Source organism: Myxocyprinus asiaticus, chromosome 3 (assembly GCF_019703515.2).
Source record: "Myxocyprinus asiaticus isolate MX2 ecotype Aquarium Trade chromosome 3, UBuf_Myxa_2, whole genome shotgun sequence".
In the NCBI taxonomy this organism is placed as follows: Eukaryota; Metazoa; Chordata; class Actinopteri; order Cypriniformes; family Catostomidae; genus Myxocyprinus; species Myxocyprinus asiaticus.
The window spans coordinates 24,504,920-24,529,156 of NC_059346.1; the positions used below are offsets into that span (position 1 = coordinate 24,504,920).

At 38.8% G+C, this 24,237-nt stretch overlaps 2 protein-coding genes across 5 annotated transcripts in view; both read left to right on the plus strand.

Annotated features, from left to right (window-relative positions):
- LOC127425016 (POU class 2 homeobox associating-factor 2) overlaps positions 1-2,158 on the plus strand; it is a 66,318-nt gene extending 64,160 nt beyond the window's left edge. For 2 of the 3 annotated variants that reach the window (XM_051670607.1, XM_051670617.1), the window contains exon 5: positions 1,127-2,156. In XM_051670607.1, the coding sequence (XP_051526567.1) occupies positions 1,127-1,543 (417 nt within the window). In that variant the 3' untranslated portion in view covers positions 1,544-2,156. Of the gene's footprint in view, positions 1-1,126 lie in introns of all 3 variants that reach the window. The other variant, XM_051670598.1, reaches the window with a different exon arrangement.
- Positions 2,159-3,719: 1,561 nt separating this feature from the next.
- On the plus strand, positions 3,720-23,542 carry LOC127424848 (serine/threonine-protein kinase 36-like). 2 transcript variants are annotated; one of them, XM_051670340.1, is made up of 20 exons: positions 3,720-4,222; positions 4,361-4,501; positions 4,839-4,916; positions 7,305-7,435; positions 7,645-7,894; positions 8,237-8,330; positions 11,497-11,663; positions 11,968-12,134; positions 12,543-12,684; positions 13,349-13,468; positions 18,021-18,197; positions 18,511-18,599; positions 18,808-18,871; positions 19,001-19,111; positions 19,307-19,381; positions 19,470-19,587; positions 19,687-19,813; positions 20,630-20,804; positions 20,940-22,421; positions 22,778-23,542. In XM_051670340.1, exons 1-20 carry the CDS (start codon positions 4,136-4,138, stop codon positions 22,895-22,897), a joined length of 3,915 nt encoding a protein of 1,304 aa, XP_051526300.1. In that variant the 5' UTR covers positions 3,720-4,135; the 3' UTR covers positions 22,898-23,542. The 2 variants fall into 2 exon arrangements, with proteins under 2 accessions (XP_051526300.1, XP_051526309.1); XM_051670349.1 differs by having other exon boundaries at positions 19,500-19,587.
- The last annotated feature ends 695 nt before the right edge of the window (positions 23,543-24,237 follow it).

Consider the following 24,237-nt stretch of genomic DNA (forward strand, 5'->3'; position numbering starts at 1 on the left):
ATGGTCGTCTTGAATATGTTTGAACTGTTCTTGAACCAGTGTTCGAAGAAAGTGTCTTCCAGAAACTAGCAGTAGTTTTCAGAGTTGATTTTTTTTGTCCATCTGCAACCCAAAATGGTCCAACAAGCTCATCATTAATGATAGCAACCACATCATTAACTACTACCCCAGCTGGCACCTGAACCGAACCCATATCATGTGTGCATTAGTGATCCAGCTATGTTAACAAACATATGGTCCGTCAAGAGCCACTCTCATCACATCTGGACATAAAATCATTGAAAAATCAGTCTTCTGGTATTTCCTGGCCCAATCTTGATGCTTCAGCTTGGGACTCTTATTCATTCGAGGACGTGTTTGAGCCATCCTCCCCTTAGCAAAGACTCTGAGAACCTGGCATCTTGTACTTTTGGAGACTCCAATTACTTTACTACAGGTATGAAAATTGGTGGCGCTGGAAGCTAAATGGTTGCTGGTCGTTTCACATTTAAATCTGTTGTAGTTAATATTGCACTTTCTTCTCAACACATTTTTGTGGCTCTCCTGACTATTATTAACAAAGTGTTGCATCCTTCAGATAGGCTTCCAATATTTTTGGACTTTTTTTGTTTTAGTTAGATCTTTTTTCATTTTTATTTTGTTTGCCCACTTTACCTGTAGTAAGAAAGCTGCCTAATAATTATGCACATCTGAATACCTGTTCTTAGTTGCTTTAAGCCACATCCTCCCTCATCAAGAATTAAATATCACTTGAAAATAATTCTGCTTTGTAATAGTAACTTGGAAATAATATAAGTATACTGACTTGCCTAATAATTATGCACACACTGTATATAGCGCACAAGTAGTATGGAACACATTTATGATAATTTTAGGATGCTTGTCATTTTGGAGCTTGACTGTCCCAGATCTCAAATTCATTTTCATTATATAGAAAAGAGTGGCCAGGATATTCTTCAAAAATTCACCTTTTGTTTTCCAAGGAAAAAAGAAAGTCATACAGGTTTGGAAAGATAGGAAGATAAGTCAATAATGACAGATTTTTAGTTTTTATTTTTGGGTGAACTATTCCTTTATTAAGAACTAACATGGAGTTTCTCTGTTTGTTTTCCCCTCTATGGTGCAGAGAGACCCATGGGATCAGCCATCTGAGGACCCAGCCAGTCAGCCAGAAGTCATATGTCCTGAGGGTCCAGCCCCCGTGGCAGACTCAACATCCCTGGGAGGGCCCAACTCTGGTGGTTCCTCTCCTTACCGTCTATCCTCAGGGCGCAGTGGGAGCTCCATATCATCCAGCTCTCAGCCTTACACTCTACAGCCTCTGGAAGATGTTCCTTTCCCAGCAGCCTCCTACACCTCGGCCCCCAGCTATACCTGCCCGCCGTACATGACAACACCTGCAGATCTGGCTGTGGTGAAGATAACACCTGTCACCTCAGAAGAAGCTAGTGGTGGAGTGGTGTCTCTCAGTGACACTACATCCTGGGCTAAAGATGACGGAACTGGTTCCTGGTTGTCTTATGAGACCAGGAGGGCTTTTTAAGAGGCTTAAATGTCAAGATAGAAGCTTTTAAGATACATTACATGGACTGTGGACTGTTCGGACAGTTGTGATTACACAGCCTCTCTGTCCTTACATAGAAGGAGATTATAGTCATGAATAATACTGTTGTGTTTGTGTGTGCGTGCGTGCGTGTGTGTGTGAATACACATGGTAAATTTGACCTCCACAAGAAGTCATAAAACAAGTTCATATTCCATAATGATTCAACAAGTTAATTCTGCCTTTATTTTGCCTATTAAATGTCCTGGCAATTTAGAATGAATTGGAAGCAATGCTCTTTTTAATTTCCGATAACTTGTACGAAACCATCTTATATCTTGACTGGGCACAAATAAAACTCACTAATAGCACCACAGAACACTTACAGAAGGTGAGGATCGTAAATCGATTGAAGATGATGCCATGCAAGTTGCATTTTTTTAAACCAACAAGCATGTTACAGTGTAGTCTTTTGTCAGGAATACTAATATAAAAAAATAAACTTTGTTTGCTTGAATACAGTGTGTCATCTTTATATAATATAATAGAAATTAAGTGTTCATTTAGTATCTTTAAAGAAATATTCCGGATTCAAACAGCATTTGTGGCATAATGTTGATTACCACCAATAAAAAAAAATAATAACTGACTTCTCCCTTTTTCTTTAAAAAAAAAAAAAAAAGCAAAAATCGAGCTTACAATGAGGCACTTACAATGGAAATGGGGGCCCATTTTTGGAGGGTTTAAAGGCAGAAATGTGAAGCTTATCATTTTATAAAAGCACTTACATTCATTCTTCTGTTAAAACATGTATTATTTGAGCTGAAAAGTTGTGTAAATAGTAATTTTTACAGTCATTTAAGGGGTTTAGGGTTTGTTGACAACATCGTCATGGCAACAAAGTTGTAAAATTGGCTATAACTTCACACAGAAAAGGTTTGCAAGTGATTTTATCATGCAAAAAAAAAAAAAAAAAAAAAAAAAAAATCGCATTAGCATGCAGATTGTTTATGGTTTGTGGTGATACTTTTGAAATAGTGAGTATTTTAACATTAAAAATTGGCCCTATTCACTTCCATTGTAAGTACCTCACTGGAACCCACATTTTTGCTTTTTTTTTTTTTTAAGGGGAGGGGCACGTCAAAATATTATTTTTATGCTAATCGATATTATGCCACAAATGCTGTTGACTGAGCTTAACTTGTATTACACCCAGAATATTCCTTTAAGCTCAATCGACAGCATTTGTGGCATAATATTGATTAGCATAAAAAAACTATTCGACTTGTCCCTTCTTAAAAAAAAAAAAAAGCCAAAATCTGGGTTACAGAGAGGCTTTTACAATGGAAGTGAATGGGGCCAATCGGTAAATGTTTAAATACTTGCTGTTTAAAGAGTATAGCCACATATGCGTGTTAACACGATTTTAGTATGAATAAAATCACTTACTAACCCTTTCTTTGTAAAGTTATTTTACAACTTTGTTGCCATAATGATGTAATGCCATAAAACTTCTTTTCACAGTAATTTAGAAGTCTGCCGCAAAAACGATGATTTAAACTACTTTAAAGCTCAAGTAATACACGAGTTTTAACAGAAGAATTAAATGTAAGTGCTTTTATAAAATTATAAGCTTTGCATTTCTGTCTTTAAACACTCCAAAAATTGGCCCCATTTATTTCCATTGTAAGTGCCTCACTATAACCTCGTTTTTTTTCTTTTTAAAGATAAGGTGGGACGAGTCGAAATGATTTTTGTGGTAATAAACATTACGCCACAAATGCTGTCCACTAAACTTAACTTGTATTGAACCCGGAATATTCCTGTATTATTGTTCTATGAAGATAAGAAACGTCCTGCCCGCTCCCGTGAGGGGAGTTGGGTTGCTAGGACGCCTCTGCGTTGTTAAGTTAAGGCCCCCTCGGCGGCAGGGCTGAACGAGGAAACTTACACATAGCCTGTTCTAATCTCTCCTACTACGGTTCATTTAACTCTTATAAGTCATACGTGTATCAAGTAATAAAAACTACCTAAATAATAAAGACGAAGTAAATGTATATTTAAAAATATAATATTCAAAATAAGTTTTCCATTTTGTAGTTATTTCTACATGGGCTTCTATTTCTGAGCCGCAGTGTTGCTAGGAGCGTTGTGTTTTTGTTCCACTGGACAGCGCCGTACGTCAAACTTTCCGAAGTTTGTTTTGCGTTTACCATATTATCGTATTTCTTTCCAGAGACCGTTTTTAAAGTGACATATTTATACTTGTTTTAGAGTTCACTTGAGCCTTTGGGGTATGAAACGATAAATAGTGCTTGTTATGAATTTGCATTAAGGGTGCTAAAATCCATCTCTTACAAACCGTGCACTAGCTTAGCCACTCGCTACTCAAGTTGGTCCATTTTTGATAGGGCTGTCATGCTTTCTTCACCATTCAGTTGTCCCATTGCCATAAATGATAAACTAGTAATGGGGATAAACCTAAGTAAATGTAATTTATGTGCGCATCAACTTTTTTAAAAAGACTGACATTATTTTACAAGCTCACTTGAAGTCACCGTACTATTCCTTTGGGTCAAGGTTTCGTCGCTGATGATGGATCAGTATCATATTTTGGAGGTTATCGGGGAAGGGTCTTTCGGGCGAGTTTATAAAGGCCGAAGGAAGTTTAGCGGACAGGTGAGCTGCCTGTGTTTGTGCACTCCCAGATACAGCACAGCCCCCCTCAGGCTAAGATGTTAATCAGTAATTCACCTTTCTAGAAACAGGTGCTCTCTCTCACTGAGTAACATAGACGTCACTTTTTTTATTTTGTAGGTTGTGGCTCTGAAGTTCATTCCAAAAGTTGGGCGCTCAGAGAAGGACCTGCGCAGTTTGAAAAGAGAAATTGACATCATGAGGGGGCTCAAACATCCCAACATAGTGCTGCTTTTAGACAGCTTTGAGACAGAGAAGGAGGTATGACTGTCACGACCAACTCTCAAGTCATTTTACATTTCCCACTGTTGCAGCTATGTTCCTATAACCTGGTGCTTCCAGTATAACGGCTGCTTGAAATGAAATATAGCTGTCAGGGTTAACAATTTTCACATTCAAATCACTAGGGAATAGTTCTTGTTGCCAAGATGTAGGATATATTCAGACGTTAGGATGTTGGCATTGGTACAAAAAACTGAGCTTGTCTCGTTGATCGTTCCATAAAATGTGTAACTGAAAAAGTAGCTGTGGGAACAGCTTAAAAAATAGGACTGAATTGGTGTCAGTGGAATTATTAGAGCATGTATTCCTCTGGCAGGTAGTGGTGGTGACAGAGTATGCAGAGGGCGAGCTGTTTCAGATCCTGGAGGATGATGGGAATTTACCTGAGAGTCAGGTACAAATGATACTTTTATCAAAGTCACATTGTTCTACAGTAAATGACAATTCAATCTAGTAGATTTGTATTCATGCCTACTGATGAATTTGTTATTGTTGGGGCTTGGAACTAGAACTATCTAGGACCTGTTATACATTATCTTTCTAATCTGTTTAAATGCTATTAAATGCAGAGTACCATTTAAACCTAATTGTATTTAAAATAATAATAATTGCCTCACCGTTTCAAACTAAGTAAAACATGCAGTAGAGAGCAACAGAGCCTGCCCACTTATTCAGCCAGGTTCCGGAAGTATTTTTCCCATTAATTTTTCCAAAAGAGTTGTAAGCCATGAACCAAACCAACCAGCTCTGAGGTAAATCACAACATCACAAATTTTACTTTGAGGCAAAAATGTATTTAAAATTGGACAAAAAGACAAAAGGTTTCAAGACTTACAGTTTTTCATGAGGGCACGGACTACAATCCCATGGGAGTGGGCAGTCGCTCCGAGGCACATTTTGCCGGCTTTATTGGCTGCGGTTCTCTGATTGGTGAATCTTTCTCTGCTGGACCATGGGTAATGTAGGCTTGGGATCAATGCCTTTTTCAATCATCAATAATCTGAAGATTTTCCAGATGATTATCGAGATTTATTTTCCCCAGATATAAATAGGGCTACTCGTTGCACAATTGTCTTTCAGCCATTTCAACTCTCGGAAATGTTTGGTATGTTGATGTAGGTGAGGCATTTAGATAAGATTTTGGTCTTGACGGACTAGATCTGCTATGCTGCTGCTGCAGAGCAAGTTCGGAGACTTGCTACTGTTAGTAAATAAACATACGGAGTCAGCATGTGATCATGCTGCTTCTGCTGCTGCACAAAACGCTGCAAAAGACATGCTGCATCGAGCATGAAAGACATGTTGCTGCACAATTAGGCATACATTAAATCCCCCGTAGCAGACCTAGACAGGTGGGAACTTGGGATGGAGGTGGGTTTCAGAGCAAAGCTCTTTCAGCGTGCTGCAGTGGTCTGCTATTGCAAGACTGAGCTATTTAAATGTTACACAAAGAGAGAGATGCGAGCTAATTGGCTCCTTGAATAGACCTGAAGGAACCAATCAGATTACGCCAAGTAAACCGATTGGCTTAACATGTCACATGTGAGCAAGCCACTGGGCTGAACTGAATATCATTTGGAAAACATATCAGCTTGCGCCTAATAGAGTTTCATGGCTGAACTTGGGTCATTTGTCTCTTCAGATATATTTCTCAACACAACTTTGGTAAACTGTGAACGGCAGGGTTAATTAAAGGGGGTCCCACACTGGACGCGTTCTAAAATTCAAAACAATTTATATTCTACAAAGGTACGCACACACCACCAACGCTCAGCTTCAACATTCTGAAGTGTCACGGAACGCAAGTCGCATAGTTTTCCATTAAATTCTACCCAAATTATTATCAAAGGACAAAGATTATTTTCTCTAGTATAACTGGATAATATATTGTGTAAAATATCTTTCATAGAGCCTAAACAATGTATTTTCAGTAACAAGTATGTCTTTTTGTGGGTTGACGGCTTGAATGAAAGACCTATTAATGGCTACAAACAGAGAAATTGCATAATAAACCTTGCGCAGTTACACCAGTTTCACTAACCTGCAAACTCATCAACGTGACTCTTGAAGTACAAAAACCTTTGTAACTTTGGACTGCCATCTGTGCCGCTTCAGCTCGTCCTGTGTGTTTGTGTTTGTGTGTGTGATCGTGACCGCGACCGGCTTCAGTAAATGATATATCGCCCTCTTGTGGTCTCCCAATGCTATTACGCCAGACTGTTAAACAGAGGCAAACTGAGTGAATTGGAAAGCATGCAAATTGGGCTTCTAATTTAAATGTGGTACTATTTTAATATATTGATGCCTCAAAAATATATAGATAAAATAACGTTCCTATCAATAATCGATATATTTTATGACATCCTTATTGTTTACCATTAATTCTGCTATCAAAGACGATTTTCAAATAATGAAGTTGAAATAACGCAGACTGATGGCTTCAGCAGAAGCATATACCATCGATGAACAACCTCGGACCTCAAGGTTGGTCTGTCTTTAAAGGTTTGTAAGGTATTGTTGAAAATTAATTAATCTATGGAAAAAATTTATGGGAGTTTTACTTCCGGAACCAGACTGTTGCACTCTATGCAAATTAGAGTTAACATCATAACATTTTAGCTTGAAAGAAAAGTATTTTTTGAAAATATATACAGTACTTTTGTGTCTCTGCTTTGGTGATATTCTGGAGTTTCACTCAAAAACAGACCTGTTAACTCTTGTGCATGTTAGTATGTTACACTCACATACTAACATGCTTACACATTGTGTTTGGTTTGTGTAGGTGCGTGAAATAGCCTGCCAACTTGTCTCTGCCTTGTATTATCTACACTCCCATCGCATTCTGCACCGTGACATGAAACCACAAAACATCCTGCTGGGAAAAGGAGGAGTAGTAAAGCTCTGTGACTTTGGGTTGGTGTTACCAATAGGTGCAAGTGCAAATAACTTTAGTAACACATAGTTTCTAGTTTCTTTTTAGATGCTAAAAAGCAGCTTGTGTAAGACTGATCCTGAGTGAAAACAATAATTAAAACAGGTGTTAGCATGTGCGGATACACAATTTCCATGTCAAAATGACCTCTAACAGAATAGTGGGGTCATATTTCCTTGACTCTTCACAGATTTGCTCGTGCCATGAGTGTGTCCACATTGGTCTTGACCTCCATTAAGGGAACACCTCTCTACATGTCTCCAGAACTTGTGGAAGAGAAACCTTATGATCACTCAACTGACCTTTGGTCTCTGGGCTGCATCCTCTATGAGCTCCACACGGGGGCGCCTCCGTTCTACACCAACTCCATCTTTCACCTGGTGAAGCTTATAGTGAGAGACCCAGTAAAATGGCCAGAGAACATGAGTCAAGACTGCACGGTACTAAGTAGTTTACTTCCCACATCAAAAACTTTAAACTGGATTATCCTGAATTTGATTTAGAATTTGAACTGACTATAGCAACAATACATTTCATTAGACTTCCTTTGAGTGCTAGACTTCAATGTAATCAATGTAGTTTTCTGTGTTATGGATCAGTTTTTGAATGTCCTGCTGACTGATTTAATGTACTTATAAGAAGATGACTGTTTGTTAATTACAGCGAAGCTACTGTTGCTGATTACCATAAATTGTGTATAATACTGAATTAATTGATGGATGCTTTTGAAGGAGTGCTAGACTTCAATTAAATTGTTTCTTTTTTGTCTTCTCTTAATGTAGAGTTTTCTGAAGGGATTGTTGATGAAAGACCCCAAGAAGAGGCTCTCATGGCCTGACCTGCTTCATCACCCTTTTGTTGCAGATGGAGTTTTGAGTGAGGGATAATATATAATTATATATATATATACAGGTGCATCTCAATAAATTAGAATGTCGTGGAAAAGTTCATTTATTTCAGTAATTCAACTCAAATTGTGAAACTCGTGTATTAAATAAATTCAATGTACACAGACTGAAGTAGTTTAAGTCTTTGGTTCTTTTAATTGTGATGATTTTGGCTCACATTTAACAAAAACCCACCAATTCACTATCTCAACAAATTAGAATACATCATAAGACCAATAAACAAAAACATTTTTAGTGAATTGTTGGCCTTCTGGAAAGTATGTTCATTTACTGTATATGTACTCAATACTTGGTAGGGGCTCCTTTTGCTTTAATTACTGCCTCAATTCGGCGTGGCATGGAGGTGATCAGTTTGTGGCACTGCCGAGGTGGTATGGAAGCCCAGGTTTCTTTGACAGTGGCCTTCAGCTCATCTGCATTTTTTGGTCTCTTGTTTCTCATTTTCCTCTTGACAATACCCCATAGATTCTCTACGGGGTTCAGGTCTGGTGAGTTTGCTGGCCAGTCAAGCACACCAACACCATGGTCATTTAACCAACTTTTGGTGCTGTTGGCAGTGTGGGCAGGTGACAAATCCTGCTGGAAAATGAAATCAGCATCTTTAAAAAGCTGGTCAGCAGAAGGAAGCATGAAGTGCTCCAAAATTTCTTGGTAAACAGGTGCAGTGACTTTGGTTTTCAAAAAACACAATGGACCAACACCAGCAGATGACATTGCACCCCAAATCATCACAGACTGTGGAAACGTAACACTGGACTTCAAGCAACTTGGGCTATGAGCTTCTCCACCCTTCCTCCAGACTCTAGGACCTTGGTTTCCAAATGAAATACAAAACTTGCTCTCATCTGAAAAGAGGACTTTGGACCACTGGGCAACAGTCCAGTTCTTCTCCTTAGCCCAGGTAAGACGCCTCTGACGTTGTCTGTGGTTCAGGAGTGGTTTAACAAGAGGAATACGACAACTGTAGCCAAATTCCTTGACACGTCTGTGTGTGGTGGCTCTTGATGCCTTGACCCCAGCCTCAGTCCATTCCTTGTGAAGTTCACCCAAATTCTTGAATCGATTTTGCTTGACAATTCTCATAAGGCTGCGGTTCTTTCGGTTGGTTGTGCGTCTTTTTCTTCCACACTTTTTCCTTCCACTCAGCTTTCTGTTAACATGCTTGGATACAGCACTCTGTGAACAGCCAGCTTCTTTGGCAATGAATGTTTGTGGCTTACCCTCCTTGTGAAGGGTGTCAATGATTGTCTTCTGGACAACTGTCAGATCAGCAGTCTTCCCCATGATTGTGTAGCCTAGTGAACCAAACTGAGAGACCATTTTGAAGGCTCAGGAAACCTTTGCAGGTGTTTTGAGTTGATTAGCTGATTGGCATGTCACCATATTCTAATTTTTTGAGATAGTGAATTGGTGGGTTTTTGTTAAATGTGAGACAAAATCATCACAATTAAAAGAACCAAAGACATAAACTACTTCAGTCTTTGTGCATTGAATTTATTTAATACACGAGTTTCACAATTTGAGTTGAATTACTGAAATAAATGAACTTTTCCACGACATTCTAATTTATTGAGATGCACCTGTATATATATATATATATATATATATATATAATTTTTCTTTTTAATCATTATATGGAAATATCTGTTCTTAGTAAACATCTCTGCAGACAAACCAGTTAAGCTTAAACAACTTGGAACAGTGTTTCTGAACATTTTACAAAAACCATCAGTATGTGGTAGTTGACAGAACAAGTCAAGCAGTGACAGCAATGTCCTAGAGTTTTGTGTATATGTATTGTACATGGGGTATTGCAGTCTTTAATTAATTGAGGGACTAAATATAATTGTTTTTATTTAATTTATCACCCCACAGGACTATTTATTTTGAATAAACTGCAAATATATACACCTATTTACATATCAAAGTAAAAAAAATTAAATGATTGTAAAAAACTGAAACTTAACTAAAATACTTTTTCATAACTCCAAAACTAACTAAAGTAAATTATTTGAATTAATTTTAGTTTTAGTTTTTGATACACAGTTGGTTGAATATGAGTACAGTGGGACACTTTTGGAAATTTTACATTTCTTGGCGCTTTTAATTATGATCCAAATGTCACATAACTGGACATTATACCTTTATAGAAAACTTAGGATGTCTCCTACCTTAGTCAAAGAAAAATTGAAGAAATACACAATACTGGGAAGAAGAACCTTTGAACACCCTCTAATGATCAAATCCCAGATTTTTTTCAGGCAGCATTAGTAAAGTGGGACAGAGGAAAAAATGATTCTATAGAAAATATCTACAAATTATTTGAAATTCATTTTGTACCTTTTCTTATACACTTTCACATCAATGATCATCATATGTTTCATTTACACACAATATATGAACCTTTTCATTTTTTTAAGAACCTTAACAAGATTAACCTCAAATTTCTCTGTCATTTTCTTTATCATTGCTTTTCCCACCGGTGGTCATGAAATGACTTCTGCCATACATCCCGATGTAAAATCATCAGTTTAAAACCTCAAAAAGTTAACTGTTTACTTCTAAGATTATTAAGTAAGATTAAAAACTAAGATTATTTTGGTAATTATTGTAACCATTTAAGGAAATCCATATGGATATAATGGGGATCAAGCTTAACTGTCCCACTTTACCCATATTCACCCTATATTATACAATTTGAAACATTTACAATCTACATTAATTAAACATGAAAATATCACTAGACAGAGGTCAAACAAGACTGGCTTGAGAAATTTAATTATGTGGTTAGACACTATAATTGATACCAGTAAACAATTTAGCTTTGGTAGCCATAAAATACTGAAACTAAAAATAAAAATGTACTAAACTGAAACTAGAAACTAAATGAAAACTAACAGACAACGTTTAAAAACTAATGAAAACTAAACTAAATTGGAATGACAAATGGAATATAAAATATAAATAAATTATTTATAAATTAAAAACCCCTAACTATAATAACCCTGTTATGTTATGATATCGAAACCCTTTTACTCTAATGCATCATTTGAAAAAATTTTATGCTACAACTCAGAATGCGATAGTTGGAATTTGTCTGAAATTGTGCCCTGTCATACTGTTTGTTTGGACAGTGGTTTCAGTTGAGGGTTCGAGCAACCCCCTCACGATACCACCCAGCCCGGACGTGCAGGCGTTGAAACAACAGCAGGCTGCAGAGAAGAAAACGGCACACAGTGGAGAGGGCAAACTACTACGCAAAGCTAGAGAGCTTCGAGAGAAAGAGAGGAACAACAGACTGGTAAACTAACATTACAGCTGTTTTTTTTTACTTTTCTGTGTTGAGAGGTGTTTTTTTTTATTTATTTTTTGTATTTTTTTTTTATAGATGTATTATGTCTGATTCTTGTACTTTAAGTAAGATTAACTATCAATGCAAATTACAGTGATGCAGATGTTGTTGATGTGATTAGTGCAAATTTGGCTATTTATTTCCATATTATGAAATATGGAAAGCTTGTGGAATCAACCAAGATGAGCGTTAGAATCCATTACTGTAAGTGGAAGTAAAATAGTAAAATTGTGTTGTCTCGTTTTATGAGGAGATTGGGAGTGGAAATGCTGCATGCACCAGTCAGCCTCACTGTAAGACAGCTTCTGCTGTAGGGGCCCCTAACACTGGCCACTCATTGGGCAGCACCTTTTCAGTGTACCAAAATTCATCTCAGCCAGCAACCAATCAGCATCAAGCAAATGACAACAGTGTTACCAGGTAGTATTTCCATCTAGAATTTTAATTTTAAAAACTGAGGACCTCAACTTATTAACAGTGCCACTGAGACAGTGAAATATATAGATTTTTTTAACTAATTAATTATAAGACTGTATATATCTACAATAGTTGAAAGTCTTGGTGTGCAACTCAAATGTATCTTGAGTAATCAAATCATGAAATCACTGACTAATTGATCCAAAAACCTGAAAATACTTGTGGAAACACACCTAAGACGAATGTAAAATTTAATTGCACACTACACACTTATGTCAAGTTTAAATGTAAACTTGCAGCTTACACACACAGCTCTAACAAATACAGTTTATGTGGATTTTGTCTAAATGATTTTGTCTAAGTGTTAAATAACTGATGTCCCTCTCCCCCATTTCCCCTTTTGTTTTTTAGGGTGTTCTCAGCTCCGTGTAAAGGCCAGATCAGTAAAGACTATGCAAGGGAGTTCCCTTCAGTAGAGGTGGGACCCCGGCAAGTTCTGAAGCGTTCTGGACATGCACGGACCAGTCTGGCATCTGTTAGGATGGACAGTGAGGTTTGTACCATTGATCAATCTAGGTTCTTATTATAATAATTTACAATTAATAGTTAGTTAGGCACCTTTATAGTTTTTATTTTATTTTTTTATTTTGCGCAGTTTAGTAGTCTCCAAGCTCATAAATGTGTGTAAATTTGGTAAATTTTGTGTGTAGCTGTAACATGGTTATGCCACTACATGTTGCTCTGTTCATCATTTTAGGAACTGTCATGATCCCGCTTTATTTCCTCTGTGGTCCCTGTCTGTTTTCTGTCTGTGTGTGTTTGTCCTGTGTATGAGCAATTGGCTGTGTCTGTGTTTGTGTTAGCCATGCTCTCTCCTGACCCCGCCTCCTCATTCCCTCTGGCCTCACTCTCTTGTCTAGTCCTCATCATGTTAATTGCCTTTACCTATTCCTCATGTGCTTTGCCTCTATATATTGTGCTCTCTTCCCTCTTGTATTTGTCAGATTGTTTTGTGAGTTTGTTTGTTTGTTCCTGTCATGTTCCTGTTTCCGGTCGGTTCCTGTTTATATCTTTTTCTGGTTTATGTTTTTTTTTTTTTGTTTCCTCTCCCCTGTGAGAGTTTTGTTTTGCTTGTTTGTTTTCTGTTGTATAATAAAATCATTTATTTTTCACTCATTCCTGCATTTGGGTCCTCATTCCTGCTAAATCCATGACAGGAACAGGATGTTGACAGTGATTATGAGTGGCAGCAATTGGTTGAATTTGCTGATCAGATCCCTGTTAACAGTGCCATCCTTCAGAAGTTAAAGACCAAGCTTCTCTCAGCCAAGAACCAGGTAATGTTTTACTGTTCAGTGTTCCCATTGTCATGGAAACCCCCAAAATATCAGGTAATTTTGAAATTGTGATTTTTCAGGTCTGGAAAAAAATCATGGAAATTAATGAAACCTTACAAAGTCATGGAAATTTTAGATTGAATGTAATTTTTTTTTTAGCTACGCTCAGCTCTTAAATATTTAATCGACTAAGAATTGCTCTTTGTGAGTGTAGTCTCTTTAACCTCTTCAACTCTGGGGTATTTTTGGGCTGCTGCCTGCAGTTTTTCAAAAATCATATGAGAATCAGAATTAGAGCTTTAATTTGATATGATTTGTATATTTAAGTGCTATTTGAAAGACTTTTATATTCATATTAATATTTCTACCACATGACCTATAGGTGGCTCTAATTTGTGACATGGTTTCAGGCCTTATTTTGTTATTTTATGTAACATAAATGCATGTGTGCAAAGTGATGGTTTCTATGAAAATTTCAGATTCTAAGCTTTCAAATGATATCACATACACTGGTGGCCAAAAGTTTGGAATAATGTAAAGATTTTACTCCTATGGAAAAAATTGGTACTTTTGTTCAACAAAGTGGCATTCAACTGATCACAAGGTATAGTCAGGACATTAATAACATGTAAAATTACTATTAAAATTTGAAAAGAAATGTTCAGAACTTAAACTACTTCAAAGAGTTCTCAACCTCCATGTGCAGCAATGACAGCTTTGCAGATCCTAGGCATTCTAGCTGTCAGTTTGTCCAGATACTCAGGTGACATTTCACCCCACGCTTCCTGTAGCACTTGCCAGAGATGTGGCTGTCTTGTCGGGCACTTCTCACACACCTTACAGTCTAGCTGATCCCACAAAAGCTCAATGGGGTTAAGATCCATAACACTCTTTTCCAATAATCTGTTGTCCAATGTCTGTTTCTTTGCCCATTCTAACCTTTTCTTTTGTTTTTTTTTCAAAAGTGGCTTTTTCTTTGCAATTCTTCCCATAAGGCCTGCACCCCTGAGTCTTCTCTTTATTGTTGTACATGAAACTGGCGTTGAGCGGGTAGAATTCAATGAAGCTGTCAGCTGAGGATATTTGAGGCGTTTATTTCTCAAACTAGAGACTCTGATGTACATATCCTCTTGTTTAGTTGTACATCTGGCCTTCCACATCTCTTTCTGTCCTTGTTAGAGCCAGTTGTCCTTGTCTTTGAAGACTGTAGTGTACATCTTTGTATGAAATCTTCAGTTTTTGGCAATTTCAAGCATTGTATAGCCTTCATTCCTCAAAACCATGATTGACTGACGAGTTTCTAGAGAAAAAAAAAAAAAAACAGCTGTGCCATTTCTGGCCTAATAATGACCTTAAAGGAGCTTTTCCACTGCACGGTACGACTTGACTCTGCTCGCTTTTTGGGGGTTTTCCACTGTAGATAGTACCTGGAACTTTTTTTTTAGAACGACCTGGGTCGATGTTCCAAGCGAGCCGAGCCGATACTAAATGTGACGTCAAAACCCTGCAGATCACTGATTGGTCAGAGAGAATTGTCACTACCAGCGTCACTGGATTTGCGACACGGGACATCAACCCGCTAGTTTTAAAGTTAGCAACAGCGATAGCAGTATCATTTGTTCACATGCCTTTCGAATTGTAAAAAGAAATGGCTGTGCGCAAAACCACGGCGTGGTCAATAAACGAGGTGCAGATGTTCCTCTCGTTAGTAGCCGAGGAGAGGATCCATCGAGAGCTGGATGGGGTGACGCAACTATGATGATCAGCCTATAATTCCACCCACGTTGAGGCTGCACTAAACTGCAGTGGAAAAGCAAGCTCAGAAAAGTAAAGCGAGCAGTCGATTTGAACCGTAACATGCAATGGAAAAGTGCCATAAGACATGCCAGTCTATTAAATACTGTGGCAAATAAAAAAACAAACACAAAGACAATGTTAAGCTTCAAATATCTTTCAGCAGTGTTTGATGTAATGGCAAGTGATTTTCTAGTGCCAAATTAGCAGTTTAGCACGATTACTCAAGGATAAGGTGTTGGAGTGATGGCTGCTGGAAATGGGGCCTGACAAAAATGACTTTTTTCAAATAGTGATAGTGCTGTTTTTTTACATTGATTATGTACTGTCTGTACTGTACTGTTATATACTGTGATTACTTTGTGATCAGTTGAATGCCACTTTGGTGAATAAAAGTAACAATTTCCTTCCGAAACAGCAAAATCTGTACATTATTCTTGTAATGATGAGTCAATGGAGTTGAGATCCATGTGCAGCTTTTAATAACAATAAACCAGGCGGACGGCCAGGAGACCAGAGCAGGTCAGGCGGATGGCCAGAAGACCAGAGCAGGTCAGGCGGACAGCCAGGAAACCCAGAAGACCAGAGCAGATCAGGTGGATGACCAGGAAACCCAGAAGACCAGAGCGGATCAGGTGGCTGGCCAGGAGACCCAGGAGGCCATCTCAGGGTAGGCACTGGATCAGAAAACCTGGTTGACGACCACAGAGCTGAAACAGGGTTAGGAGGTCTGGGTGGTGACCCCAGATTGGAGACTGGAGCCATGGAGGACTCTGAGGGCGGAGCCATGGAAGGCGAAGCCGTGGCAGGCTCGAGGGGTGGAGCCGTGGCAGGCTGAGCCATGGCAGGCTCGAGGGGTGAAACCGTAGAAGGCAGAGCCGTGGCAGACTCGAGGCTAAGAGTCCAGGATGACTGGGAAATTACCTCAGTGGTCTTGAACATGAGCGGAGTCTCGGGAGCGACCTCTGTGATCATGGGCATTGACAGAGACTCGGAGATGACCTCTGTGGTTGTGAACATGGGCATAGTCTCAGGAACGACCTCTGTGGTCGTGAACACTGGCAGAGACTTGGAAACGGAAGCCTTTCCTCTCCTCCTCCGGACGGCCGAAGTAGGCAACGCAGGCTCTGAGGCAGACGAGGCTGGCAATGCTAGCAACGCAGGCTCTGGGACGGACGAGGCTGGCAACACAGGCACTGGGACAGACGAGGCTTCCGGCTCGTTGGCCGTGGGCTCGTTGGTCGTGGCAGGCGTGGCCGTCGGCTCGTTGGCCGTGGGAAAGGGTCTTCGTGGCCCTACGCACCATTATCAGTGACGGATATTTCAACTTGAAGACAAGGGCCGTGAAGGCCTTTTGAGCAATGGCTCAGATTTGACTGTGACATGACGTGGAGCGGAATCGGATGTGGCTGTGATATGGCATGGAGCAGGCTGAGGCGTGGCTGTGACATGGCATGGAGCATTACCTTGATGAAGAGAAAGCAGTTGATCTCCAGTGTATTTGCCTCCTACTGGATGTTCAAATGCAGCACGAAATCTTTGGAGGAAGTAACTGAACGAAGGGAATGTTGTTCTGTCACCATTCCACACCGCTGTAATCCAGTCCAACGCCTTACCGGTAAGCAGCGAACAATCAAAGGAAATGCGGCTCTCATCAGTGGGGTATAGTGTGGGATGTTGATTAACAAACCGAGAACATTGGAGCAGAAATCCCTTACATTTAACTGGTGACCCATTGAATTTCTCAGGAAAGACAAGGCGTGGGTTAGTGGTGAATGTGCTAGGTGAGGCGGGTAAGGCGCTGGATTAGATGAAGAAGCTGAAGGGTTTGGTGTTGTAAACAGAGGCTTTGCAAAGTCTCAACAAGCTCCTCTGTTAACGATGTCAGCCGGTCAAGCTGTTGGTGGTGTACGGCCAATATATCCGCTTGCGCTGAGACCTCGGTGGTGAGTTGCAGAAAAGCTGCTGAATCGGTTTGTCAACGGAGTTGAGATCCATGTGCAGCTTTTAATAACAATAAACGTAATAATACTGACGGGTAGGGGTCAAACACCAGCAACAGTAATATCCAAGGCAATCCAGAGAGTAGATGATAAACAGACAAGAGATCAGGGCAGGCAGCAGACAATCACAGGTTATATCCACGTAAACAAAGCAGTAACAGTCGGCAGGCAGCAACGGGTCAAAACAGGGTAAACAGTCCAGGATCATACACAGGCAAGGTAGTAACACAAGTAACGCTCAGAAATGTCAGCCAGGGCAAAACAAGACTTGGCAATGATAGAGAGTGAGTATGAGACTTAAATAGCTGAGTAAATGTGAAACAGCTGAGCAGGTAATCAGTGACCGGTATGGGGATTATGGGAAATGGAGTTCAGAGAGTTAAGATCAATCCCCAGGTGATGGAGCCCTCTGGTGGTGAGCGGGAGGAACAACAAAGGCAGGATTCATGACAATTCCAAACTTTTGGCCACCACTGTATGTCTGACTTATGTATACAGAGACTTAAACATTTTAAGTGTATACTTTTTCCACAACAGAGCCCCCTTTTGGAACCGCCAGCAGGTCCGCAGAGTTGAAGAGGTTAATGACATTCTTAATAATCCTTAACAAGTAATCACAAACAACTGGAAGAGTCATGCCAATTCTTTGGTCAGAAGGAGTGGGAACCCTGTCTGTTAAATGTTGAGTAGCTATTTGAAAAGGCTAAGCAAATGTGATTAGTGTATTAAAGACAGTGACCCAATGATCTGTCCAGCTTTTGGTCAGGAAGGGCGAAGAGGCCTCTTCAGTTCTACAGCTACTGAAAGTCCTCCAGAATATTGTTCAGAGCTGTCAGCCTGGAGATATTGAAAAAGTGGGCAAAGAGTTGGAGCTGCCTCATCTGCTGTTCAGCCTAACTGAGGACATTTTGAACATTCCAGATTTAATGCAAGTAAGAAATAATGCAGATACAGTATCACATCTTCACATCTGTTCTAATCTATAGATGACATGGTGAAACTAGAAGGTCTCATAAAAATAAACCGTACATTTAAGATTTAGTTTCATTTGAACAGGATGATCTCTGAAGCTTGTCAAAGCACAGTAACAAGTAAAAATGTTCTGTTGAATATTATGGGTTTTAAGTCATTCCTCTCAAAAGTGAAAAATCTTAAGGAAAAAAAAAGAGCATACATAGGATATTGGTAAAACACAATCATAGTGATTATCATACTTTATTTTTGACTGGCTGTTATTTGCTAAAGGAGGAGCAGGGTGAGATAGTATTGGGAGATCTGATGAGCATGCTCATATTGTACCTGGAAAAGAGTCCGGACTGGGAGATAAAGGGGAGGTATGTGTCCCATTTGCCTTTTATATTTCACTGAAATTATTTTCACTTTCATTACTTCATTAAATGTTGTTACTTCTTTAAAGTGAAAGAATGTTTAAGTGGTAATTGAAGAACAAAGGCTCTTTGTTAGGCTGTTGTTTTTCTAACTGCTGCTGGGCATTTAGTGAAATATTAATCTGTTATTGTATGAAAAATGTTCTTTCACCAGAGCTGAGGATCTTTGTCAGCTATTTATCTCCGTATTCCTCTGCCGAGACCCAAAACATTCAGCGGTAATATTTTCTAACAGAAAGATTTTCTCTTTAGTTTTTGTCAAAAACACTTTGGAAAAATCAAGTTCAATGATGGTAGGATGTCTGGTTTCATTTGCATTACAGTTGTGATTTTGTGGTCTCCTACAGCTTTTGGCAACAGCAGTCTTAACCTTGTTCACTCACCGCAGTATATCTGTGAATATCAGTTTGGAAAGGCTTACCACCTTTTTGGGGAATATATTGAAAGACACAGAGGAGGTACAGTTCCATTATTTATACTGTGAATAAGGGTTAACTCTGGAGTAATTCATGTCATTGATGTGATGAAGGGCTTTAAGAACACACTGATGAAATCGAGTGTAGTCATTCCCCATTCTCTCTCTTTCTCTTCCTCCCTTCCTCCATCTGTCTTTCTGTGCCCATCCAACTGCTCTCTACCTCTCTTTCACATAGGCACACAACCCTTTACCTGCAGGTTGGGGCATGTATGATGGTCTTCTGTCACTGATTCTCTACAGACTGTCTGAGGTAATTCTTTTCTGATTTATTCTCCTAAAATCTGTGCTGTGTTAATGTGCTGTCTAATCACAATTTTTTTTCTTCCCACTGATGAAAGTGTGAAAGCAGCTCATTGCTTGACTTTCAGGACTCAGAACTTTGGCCCTCCCTGTGGACTAAAGTAAACACCACACTGGAAAACACAACTTCTGAGAGATGCCATTTCTCTCCTAATGGTACTGAACACCAAATAACACTGCCTTATTAATGTAATTATAAATTGCAGATTTAAAATGCATGTAATTTAATCACACGTTTGTCTCTTTTCCTCACAGGTCTGTACGTGTTCCTGTCTCTCGCTTTGTTAGTTTTCTCCAGTGATACATACAACTTTGTGGCTCTACTGTCAGATCTCTCCACAAACTGCTCCTCGGCCCTCAGTCACCTTCTCACCACCAGTTGGTGAGCTAAGCCTCAAACATTATCTTAAGGCCCTTTCACACCAAACGCAAAATATACAGTGCAAGATTTTGAATAGAAATAATGCATTCCTATGGAGCTATCCATACCTGGTGCAAACATTTGCCAGCAAATAAACATTTAAAAAAAAATAATAATAATTTCAGTGGGTATGGCTAATTTTATTCTTTGCACAGCCATGAAAATGACAAATCTTTAACAATTGCATCCTTTTCCCTTTTTATCAAATACCTGTTGATTAAAACTAGGGCTGTGGAAAAGGTTAAAATAATCATGCTTAATTTTATGATTTTTATTGTAGTCCGGTTAGGGTTAACTCATCACAGTTCCTTTATGTCAAAAATGTTTGCAAAGAGTTGGGTTCGACAATTTGTTTGGACTATACTTGTAGTAAAATATACTGTATGTGCATGTACTGTATTATAAAGACACTAGACTGATTTCCTGTAATAATTAAATTCTTTCCCCAGCACTTTATGGAATTAATCTAACTTTGTTTACCTATGCTTTTGCTGCTGGCCTTCAAAGATTAAATGCCACCATACAAAAACTGCAAGTGAGTTTACTTTAGTTTAATGTTCCATCAGTGTTTCATTTCATAAATAATCGCTCTTGTGTGTGAATAGGCCATTCATCTACAATTTGTCTTGCTTTTTCATTTCTCATTTGGTGTGAAAGGGCCTTTAAAGTCTTACCATGGTTTTGAACATTAATAACACTATGCTTTTTATATTAGTGTTTGAGGTTTGATCTCTTAGCTGAGATTTTAAAGTACATTTATCATTTTATACCTTGCAGCAGCACTGCATTGCTTGAGAGTGGCCTTTTCTGGGGTGACTCAGAAATAAACAGTCTATCAATGATGAGCTGTCAACTTCTCTGCATCCCCTTCTCTCTGGATTTGCCCTTAGAAAAAATAGTGTCTATCCTCCATTCGTATCAAAGTTCAAATATTGTGGCTGGCCTAGTACAGGTATGGTTTTATGTGCTATACTCCCATAGTTTTCAAGCTTTCCTTTTAATCACAGGTTTTGATTGCTGATGTGTCCAGTGGAATATTGCAAATGTAATAAATATATATATTCTGCTTGTTTGTCTTTTTGGTCAGATGATTCAAACTCTTCCCGTTGCCCTGGTGGAGCTTCCACTGTGTCTTTTAAATCGTCTGCTATTATCTGACCCACAGTATACTGCTTCATGCCTCATCAATGCAGCCCAGGCCTCTGCCTTCCTCCCTTATGGCACAGAAAGCTCAGACAATAGAACAGACCAAACTCAGAATCACCTTAACCACTTTGGGCATAGTTTGGAGCAAATTAGGAGCAATGGAACCACTAAAAAACACAAGATAGATCAGATCAAAGGTGATCAGTCTAAGAAGAGGGTAGACCTTAAAGGAAATGTAGATACATCTAAGAACAAAAAGGATTTGCTGAAGGCTCAACACCAGCTCTCCAAAAACAAGACTGACAAGTTAAGGGAGATAAGAGAGCAGCCAAAAAGCAAGCGATATCAGCAACAAAGCATGAAACATTTTAGAGAGAGATTAGAGCAGCAAAGTGGTTGTATAGAGGAGCTCATGGACAGTTTAGAACTCTGTGGCAGCTCTGCAGGCCATCTCCAAGTTCTCTCTGCTCAGCAAGGGTGCAGTATCAGCTGGCTTATGGACAGTCTGGATGAGTTAAGGAGAAGCAATGAGTATCACAGGAGAAATGGAGGTCACTCCAAGGTCTCCACGGCAAAACTCGCATCTCCACAGGTAGAGGGTCGAACGGCAAATTCGCTATTGGCTGTACTGCTACAAAGTGAAATTCTCTTTGGATGTGCAGTGGAACTTCTTATGCTTCTTTCCCAACTAACACGTTATCTCACCCGTCAGTCTTGCTGCTTTCCTCCCGTGGAAGCCACCCAACTACGACTTGCCTTGCATCACCAAGATGATGGAATCCGAGCTGCCTGCTGTAGCCTGCTGGGCCACCTGGGCTCAGGTGTTAGGCAGGTCATCACTGAATCAAAGTCTGACCCAAGCTGGAGCTTTGATCCACAAATATTCCAGGACCTGTTGAGCTGCCTGTGTGATCCTGCTCCATCGGTTCGTAGAATGGCCTGCAAGGCTGTGGGAAACTGGCTAAGCCTATTTGGTAAAACTGATCTTAATGTTTCAAGTAAAGGCCTGCAGAGGTTTAAGACTACAGAGAGCGAAAGGGGAGACATAAATGCCTTGTCGGTTCAAGGCAAATTGAAGAGGATACCAGGAACGGAAGGCATCAAACAAGGGCTTCAGGGAGATTCCAGCTCTGCTTCAAAGGGAAAGAATGGTTACAGTGAGGGAGACATATGGATGGAGGTTGCCATAGAAGCAGTCGCTCCCCTTGTATCTCTGCTGTCAGATGCCGACAATGTCATTCGACAGCACTGTTGTGGGGCCTTGGGTAACCTGGCTGCTATCAGTGGAGGGGATAGAGCACTCCTCGGTGCAGATACGCCATGCTTACTTCTCCAAACTGCCTGTGATGATTGCCATCATGCAGTGCGACGGGCGGCTATGGCCACTCTGTGTGTATTTAGCCAACATAACTCACTACTGCAGGTAAGTGAAGTGTGAAACAAATTAAGATACTTGTTAAACCTTCAAGAGAATTAAGAAAGTTTTTTTGTTTTTATTTATTTTTTTATGTGATACCACTGTGGACCAGAAAAAACTATGACCAAACTATTATTAAAAAGTATACATTATGCAAAAAAAATCAGTCTGTGAGGGCAGAGAATTCAGTTCTGTTCTGTATTCAAACACTTTAACAAAGTAAAAATAGAGCTGATTTTGTGTTGTATTGCATAATTTTGACAATTGTGCCCAAAAATAAAAATAAAATAAAATAAATAAATAAAACAAGAGTTGGTAAAAAAATTCCTTACTGTCATTTTCACATTCTTTCCTCCCTTTAGGCTCTGAGGTCTCTAGACGCTGGAAGAAAACTTTGTCACACATCCCAAAGCTTTTTATTTCAGAGGGATTATAAATGGCTTGTCAGCAAGCTGGATGGGTCAGTTGAAGGAAAAACATGAATCTCAACATCCGAAAAAAAAAAGCTCAATAAACATGAGCTGTTTTGTGTGTAAAGAGAATGTAATTTTACATTACCTAAATATCAGTTAGTAAAACTGGATAGATAGCTGTATACTTACAATTCCAATTAGTGGGTTGCTTGCTGCTTCTATGGCTAGGAAGGCTTCATTTGTCTATATTTATTTGATCTATGATCAAAAGAATGTATTTAGTTTATTAAAAACTGTTCTACATTTTTAGAAAATTACAGTAGCTCAAAACATTCCCAACATTCTGTAGAAAAGCATTGTATCTACTTTTAGATGTTCAAATGTAAGTTTGTGATTCAGCACATGCTTGTGTTTTTTATTCACACACCAACACCTTTATATATAAAATACTCCAGGTTTGGTACAGAGGAATTGCTCTTTGTTATATTTTTCTTATATATATAAAAATCTAAAAATTAGAAAAACTTTAAAAACGGAAATATTATTAGACAATTTAATTATTGTTGACTTTGATTTGTTCATTTTCGAGGGGTTCGCCCAAGCATACGATATAAAATCGTTTTCATTAATACAGTTTTCATTAATATGACTTTTTCCCATGTTGTAGTTTCCTTTGTACAAATCTCAAAATAAAGTAGTTATACGCAATATAAATACTTCATATGCGTTTGTCTGTCTTTCCTTGGTTAGGCTCTACTTGATTTCTGTTTTTTTTTCGTCTCCCCTTAAATTGTCTCACCCTGCCTTTTTTTTTTTTACAGTTTTATAGGCATTCTGACGTTTATTTGAAAGCCGCCACCATTTAGTATGGCTTGCAGAACGAATACGATTGTATCTTAATTATTACAGATATAAACAGCCCACTAAAGCATCTTACCAGTGAAAAATAAGGGTGCATGAAACAGACTCAATACCGAATATTGTTAACTGGAATAAAACACTGTAGCCTGTTATGTTGTGTTTGGTCGGGTTGTGTGTTTGCGACGCAGATTAGTTTAGATTATTGTATAGATTTTTAAAAAGGCGTGTTGACAAAATAATTTAAAGAAATTTATCTACAGCAATTATATACATTTAAGAAGATCACAAACAGCATGGAACTTTAGGCTAATCGAAAGTAATGCGTGACTTTGTTTTAATATTTTAATAATCCGTTTTTAGCGGATCTATGGTATATAAAATCTTTTAAAAAAATAAATAAAAAAAAGACTTGTTACACTTTTTTTACGCTAAGATTTATGTAGCCGAGAATTACTGTCTGCTCTGTCTGGTGCATGAGAAAAGGACAAGCATGAAGACTACATTAAAATACTGTTATTTACTACAGTTAAATTAAAGAGTCAGAAAAT

Bases quoted from the DNA above. Each gene is read 5' to 3' on its own strand.
- LOC127424848 (XM_051670340.1), top strand. From the start codon at position 4,136: ATGATGGATCAGTATCATATTTTGGAGGTTATCGGGGAAGGGTCTTTC. The intron at 19,588-19,686 runs GTACTGAACACC...TTTTCCTCACAG, and splicing joins ATGCCATTTCTCTCCTAATG to GTCTGTACGTGTTCCTGTCT. The intron at 19,814-20,629 runs GTGAGCTAAGCC...TATACCTTGCAG, and splicing joins CACCTTCTCACCACCAGTTG to CAGCACTGCATTGCTTGAGA.